Below are 6904 nucleotides of genomic sequence, written 5' to 3'. Positions count from 1 at the left end.
AACTCCTTCCTATCGATGAGAAATTATGAGGGTAAGTAATAGCAGCTGTTTTTTTTTTTTTTTTTTTTTTTTTTTTTTTTCACTTGGTGTAGAAGCAGTGTATCCACAGGATTCAGTTAATCATCTTAACACACATCTTGATTGCTGGGGTAAAGCTCTCCAAACTCCTCCTACAGGAGGCACCGTGTTTCTCTTTATGAAGTTACCAAACCCCATGCTAAGCTAGAACGGTTATTCTGGACGGAAGTGTGGCCCAGAATTCATCAAAGCTGCCATACAATGGCAGGGAAGGGTGGTGCTATGCCAGTTTCTCCCCATCAGTGAAAAACTAAGCTTGTTCAGGCTTCATGCTGCCACCACGCCATGCACTTCAAGAGCAAAGTCTAGTGCCACCGTCCTGGAGTTCTTTTTTTCCAAAGAGGCAAGTGCCAAGAAGAGCACTTGCCCACAAACAAGTACGTGGGAGATAGTAAAGGCAATAACAAAGTTGATCAACCCACCAGGGTGCTGCAAGACTAGAATGATTCAGTCACACAGAAACGAACAATTTTTATTCCTTTACTGTTGTTTCTTTTTTATCTGTGAGCCCGGGGGTGGGAAAGAGAATCAAGAATTCAGACACGGGAAAGAGCTGGATGGACTTAGGAACTATTCTATTACTTTAGAGTCTGGAGACTCCTGTAGAAAGAGGTATTCCAAAAACAAAAACCAAGAAAAATGCTGAAGCAGCTTTCTCGGGAGATGCCTGGATCCAGCTACTTTTCTTTGAGTTGGAGAACACATATTTGGAAACCTCGGATTGACAACAGCACACGGATGAGTAGATATGCTTTGACGTGTAGGGGGCTATCAGACTGTCAACCTCCATGGTACTGACCAATGAGAAACCTCTGAAAAAAACAACATGAAGAGGACAAGAAAATAAGTGATCAATACAGAAAAGGCAAAACTTCTTCATAATAAGACAAATATAAATAGACAAATATAAAAATGAAGTTACAAAAGCAAAAACAACTTTAAACGATATCAATACCAGACTTCTAATTTGTGTAAGTGTCGTGGCGGTATCGAATGTTATTACATTTACCAAATTTTATTTTTACTAGAATTGATAATAAAATGAGGGAATTCCATTAAAGTAAGCGTCGTCTGTGGTGTCATTGTAAAAGTTTGGTAAGATCTGAATACTCTAAACTATTTTGGTAAAGTAAAAACAAAAAAAAAAAAAAAAGAAGAACATATGAAAAATTGTTGTGTATAATTGAGCATATGCAAAACTACCCTCCCCAAAAATTATGAACAAAGAAATTAAAAGAATTTGAAAGAAAAAAATGCCAAGAATAATTTTTCAAAAAAATGTGGCAGATCCTAAAATTCCAATTATCTTACTCTACTTTTAGCAACTGTAAAAGATAAGACAGCATAAAAAACTCACCAACTATCATGGTTTCACTTGATTCTTCTTAACAGTTTCCTATAGTCAACAACAAACTGAACCATATCAGTGGACAGAAATCAGAACATAAAACTCTAAAAGAAAAAAAATATATATATACACTCCAAAGAAAAAGCTGAAGAAAATAAAAATCTAATAAAACACCCAAAATAAGAGCTAATTACAGTCTGGCAGAACTAATGAATGAAAAAAAAAAAATGAAAGCTTTATTACAGCTCCATTACTACTGAATAGCAGCTTGAGGTGCTTGTACAAAAGCTGGGTTTGGGGGAACAATGACTTTAGGTTTGTGTTTCTTTTTCAAATACGATGACTTAATAGTATATGCATAATAAACAATGGACCATGAAGCTTTTCCTAAGACTCTCAACAATTATCTTCAAGAAAGAATCTCAAACTCAATTATAACCATGGAGGAAACTTTCATTTTTTAGAATAATGTGTTAGTCCTATGTAGCTGTACTCCCAGGGGTGGGATTTGACTAAAAAGTCATTATCAAGAGGCTCTATTTTAATCAAGTAACTGCAAATCTGATCCATGGTTTCCTTTTCTTTTTTTAAGTGTATTTATGTATTTTGAATGAAAGACAGAGAATGCATGTGCTTACAAGTGGGGAGGGGCAGAGAGGAGAAGAGAGAGGATCCTAAGCAGACTCCAAGCATGAACTGTGAGATCATGACCTGGGCCAATATCAAGAGTCAGACACTTAACCAACTGAACCACCCAGTTGTCTCTCAGGTTCCCTTTTCTAAAAAGGGGATATCAAAAAGAATAAAGAACCAGCCATACAATCTTTTCTTTAAATGTATGGGAAACATGGTACCCACGTATAGTTCACAATTTGATTGGGGCATTTGGTTTGCCTTGTCTACAATTAAATGGAACAATACACAAAAATGAAAGCCCATTCAAACTTTTATATTTTCAATCAGCAAAAGAAGGTGCTCAGATCTCGTGAATTACCTGTCCTGTTTCATAGGTGGCACCTGTATTGCTGTTACACATCTGTGGAAACACAATATCAGCCAACTGTTAATCAAGGATCACTTCCCTTCAAAGTGACTGATGATCCACTGTTAAAACAGCTTATAAAAATAACTTCTCCTTCGAAAAGGTGCTTCAGGGTTTTCAGACACATCTCACCATTCCTGCTAGCTTAATGCATGTTTGAAAGTTAATTTCTCATTAATATTTAAAGAAGAAATGGCTTCAGAACAAATTTTAAATGATCCATTATATTTTAGAAATAAAATATTATTGGCATTATTTTCATCTCGATTACAAGGAATAATAATGTCCAAGATTGGCTTTTAAAACTGTTAATGAGCCCTGGCAATGTGAAAAAGATAAGGATTAGGTAGATGTAATGAGATATGATTAAAGGGTGCAGGCACTGAAGGGTGTTGGAGAAATTCTTTTCTGAAAGAGTATAATTAGTGTCTGATAAAAGTACTTAGTAGATAAGATTTTTGAAGAAGAAAGGTTACGATAAACACATACTTTATGACAAACCTGCTTAATTTTTCCCCTTTGGTTCCCTTACATACTCAATATTATGTTGAAGTTTCATACATAAATAATGTTTGTCAAATACTTCACGCAATTCTACCAGACAATTAGAGTGTTTTAATTGCCAGACACGGAGAGCAGAAAATGTGTTGAAACATCTTATTCCATTTTCAGTGTACATTTCTTTGTTGATTTATGTAATGTAGCTAATAATATGCAACCTACCCTAGTTTTAAACAAACAAATGAACTTCTAAAAAGCAAGCTTTCCATAAGTTGCTAAGCAACTCCAAAGGCACATTTTATCAATTTAATAAATAACATTTAGATGACAAATCCTTGAGGAAGATTTCTAACTCCGTTTTATAAAAAGTAAAAAATCCAAGCAGGTACCCTTCTGATTTTCCTATTTCTAAGGCTTCGGGGCTAGACAGAAGCACTGCCATTTTCAGAGGCACATTTGACTCACAAAACAAATAACATATTTTGTCATCTGAAATTGTTATGTAATAGAAGTTAGGTTCTGGGACTCATTGTGTAGCTTTCCAGAGTTAGAGCTCATGCTTCATTCCCATAACGGACGGTTTCTCAACATCAGCCCTATTGACACTTTGGACCAGATAATTCATTGCTGGGGGGGGGGGGGGCGGGCTCTCCCATGCTTCGTAAGGGGTTTAGCAGTATCTATCCCTGGTTTCTAGTTACCCATGCCAGTAGTGGCCCCCTAGTTGTTAAAACTAAAAATGTCTTCATGGGGCGCCTGGGTGGCGCAGTCGGTTAAGCGTCCGACTTCGGCCAGGTCACGATCTCGCGGTCCGTGAGTTCCAGCCCCGCGTCAGGCTCTGGGCTGATGGCTCAGAGCCTGGAGCCTGTTTCCGATTCTGTGTCTTCCTCTCTCTCTCTGCCCCTCCCCCGTTCATGCTCTGTCTCTCTCTGTCCCAAAAATAAATAAAAAACGTTGAAAAAAAAATTAAAAAAAAAAAATGTCTTCAGACATTGCCAAATGTGCCGGGGGTGGGGTGGGGGGTGTCAAAATCACACCCAACTGAGACAGTCGAGAACCACCACAGCTGAATAATGAGTAAATATGCTGTAAGAAAGATATCTTGAGCTTAATTGGTGATGAAGGCACCGTGATATTAGTTGCCATCAGTCAACACCTAATATCTCCTAGTGCCACCAACAATGAAGAATAAAGGGGTAAGAATGATTTCAGGGGTACTGTGGCTCTTGTTCCATTCAAGGCTCATTACTGACTTTATCATTTCACTGTAATTTCCATTGTATAAAAACTGGGGAGGAAGGGCCTAGCCATAACTCTGTCTCTCTAGTAATATCCCATTCCAGAACTGCATTAAACTCTTTTCTCCTACTCGTTCTCCCTCAATTTTCCCTATACTGGGTTGCTGGCTAGAATCATCCTAAATATAACTCTCAACTTTAATAATGCCACTCTCTGCTCATAGGGCCACAATAGGTCTGTATCACTTCTGTTACCAAATACAAACTCCTCTGCATGGTCTTTAAGGTTTCCTACAAATTACCACCAAACTCCATCTCACCAAATATCTTTCTTCTTCTCCATTTACGCCACCTTTACCCCCACAAACGCAAACGGCTTGCATACACCCATCTCCCTATGTGACACAAAAAGGACAAATTCATTTCCGCCATGACTGTTTTCCTAATTAATCCTTCCTTAATTTCTTATCAGTATCATTATCCTTGTTAGAAGAATGACATGACTGCTAGTTAATATGTGAGGCAACTGTTTACTGAATGTCTTCAATATGCCAGACACTGAATATTGCATAGTAGCTATTTCTACCAATTTATGCTCACATTACTTATGCTCAACTAGATTGTAAGTTCCCAGAGGATAAGAACAGGTCTTATTTGTATCCCTCTGAGGCCTCTTAATAATGATGCTAATAAATATGCTTTAAATTTGATCAGCAGTTATAACCTTTCAAATTACTTTCATGGTTATTAACTTATTGATTATATATTTTCACTACTTTATAGTCAATGAAAGTGGGACATTACTCTAGGGACTAGTCTATGGGTTACACAACTGGTGCTCACTAGAACATGCATTTAATATATGCTGACTGACTGCAGTCTCACAACTTCACAACTATAACATTTCTCTCCTGTTTCTAAAGCTCTTATGGCATTTAAAAACAAATGTTACTGTAAAGAACAAATGCAGTTCAATGATGCAGGAGACACAATGCAGGAGTGAATCAAGGGTTAAACTATGACATAGCAGGAAAGCAAAAGATAAATTACTTAGCTACTGCCTCAAATTGGGTAGAAGAGATTAACTTCAGGGCCACCCGGGAGGCTCAGTTCGTGAAGCGACCCACTCTTGGTTTCGGGCTCAGGTTAGGATCTCCTGGTTCATGAGTTCGGATCCCTCATCAGGCTCTGTGCTGACAGCACGGAGCCTGCTTGGGATTCTCTCTCTCCCCCTCTTTCTCTGCCCCTCCCCTGCTCATGCTCCCTCTCTTGCTCTGTCTCTCTCCAAAATAAATAAATCAACTTAGAAAATAAAGAGATTGACTGTATAAGACCTTGACCTCTCACCACAGAAAGTAAAACTTTAAAAAGAAACCAGAATGGAAAGGAAGAGCTGCAGAAGGGTTGAAAATCCCCCCAATTCTAAAAATCACAGCATTTTAACTTTGTACATATGACTTGGTCCAAGAAAACGTTTTCAACAAGTCTCCATTGATTTCCTTCCTTCCAAAATGTCTGTAAAAACCATTTATCTATCAAGCTCTCAACTGGCTTCAACAAAACATCACAAGTCAGAGGTCAGCTGATTTCTGAGGCTACCCACTAACTCTAAGCACCGTGTGCCCAAAGAAACAGTGTATTTATTCAGGAATTCTTTCAACATTTATGGCAGGCCTACTAAGTACAAATACTGCCGTAGGCCCCGGCGTGGAAGGGAAAAAAAAAAAAAAAAAGATGCCTAAGTCTTAGTTGCTGATGTGAATTTGTCCAGGGAACTCAGGGGTAGGTGATCTGAAAAGGCAAAAAAAAAAAAAAAAAATGGTTATCTTCAATGGGCCTTTTCTCTCCACCTCTAGCCCTCCTCCACTGCACTCCCCACCTCCTGCTAGGTTTAAGGAAGCAATGCAATGAAAGGAAGTGCGGAATTCAGAGAAACGACGGGAGCAAGCGAGGACCCCAGTAGCTACGGAAATATAGACAGGACAGCCCTCCAAAGATCCCTCAGCCACGTGACTGGGCGGAAGCGCCCGGGTTGCGGAGGTTCAGGGCCCCACAGGGGGACCGGAAGTGCAGGCTCCGGTGTGCGCGGGGGAAACTGCCTTGAGCAGGGTTTGACCGTAGAACCGAGGGCGTTCGAGAACGCTCCGGGGTTTCTCTGACCACAGGGTGCCATCCCATCATAGCAGCCTTTCTGCAAAATGGGGATTTTTTTTTTTTTTTGAGCTTTTCCGAAGAGGTTCCTAAAACGTGGCTGTAACCTTGGCGTGAGTTGCGCAAGGAAGGGGCCGCGCTCCCCGCCCCGCGTTTTTCTGGCCGAATCTGCGCCCCGCACCCCCCGTACGGGGAGGGGAACGGGCACTCGGCCTCGAGTCACGCGAGCGGCGTGGGGGATGTTGACCTGCCTGGCGCTTGCCGAGCGGCGCCCCCTTCCTGAGAGCGGAAGCCTGGAGTGGGAGGCGGGACGCGGTCCCGGCGGACGGGCGGTTGAAAAGCGGTCACTCTGGGGCACCGGGGCTCCGACGGGGGCCCTGAAGATGCGGGGGAGGGGGCGGGGGAGGGGCTTCGTTCTCGCCGCCCTCCTTCTCCGAGGCCCGGGCCGGGAGCGGCGGGGCTGGAGGTGACCCGGCCCGAAGCGCTCCGGCTCCGCGGACGTCCGGGCTCGGGCGGCGCCGTGCGGGCGGCTGAGGGAGCCTGGGG

At 41.5% G+C, this 6904-nt stretch overlaps 1 protein-coding gene across 1 annotated transcript in view; it reads right to left on the bottom strand.

The window, feature by feature from the left end:
* Positions 1-542: 542 nt before the first annotated feature.
* LOC121031376 (atherin-like) overlaps positions 543-6904 on the bottom strand; it is a 6836-nt gene continuing 474 nt past the window's right edge. The window contains exons 2-3 of the mRNA XM_040476476.1: positions 6606-6898; positions 543-890 (exon numbers count right to left, since the gene is read on the bottom strand). Of these exons, the coding sequence (XP_040332410.1) occupies positions 662-890; positions 6606-6898 (522 nt within the window). The 3' untranslated portion in view covers positions 543-661. The remainder of the gene's footprint in view (positions 891-6605; positions 6899-6904) is intronic.

The sequence above is a fragment of the Herpailurus yagouaroundi genome, unplaced genomic scaffold (genome assembly GCF_014898765.1).
Source record: "Herpailurus yagouaroundi ecotype Mexico unplaced genomic scaffold, PumYag 141, whole genome shotgun sequence".
Classification (NCBI taxonomy): domain Eukaryota; kingdom Metazoa; phylum Chordata; class Mammalia; order Carnivora; family Felidae; genus Herpailurus; species Herpailurus yagouaroundi.
Note: the sequence above shows the minus strand (reverse complement) of the source record. Positions and strands in the feature narration are given on the sequence as shown.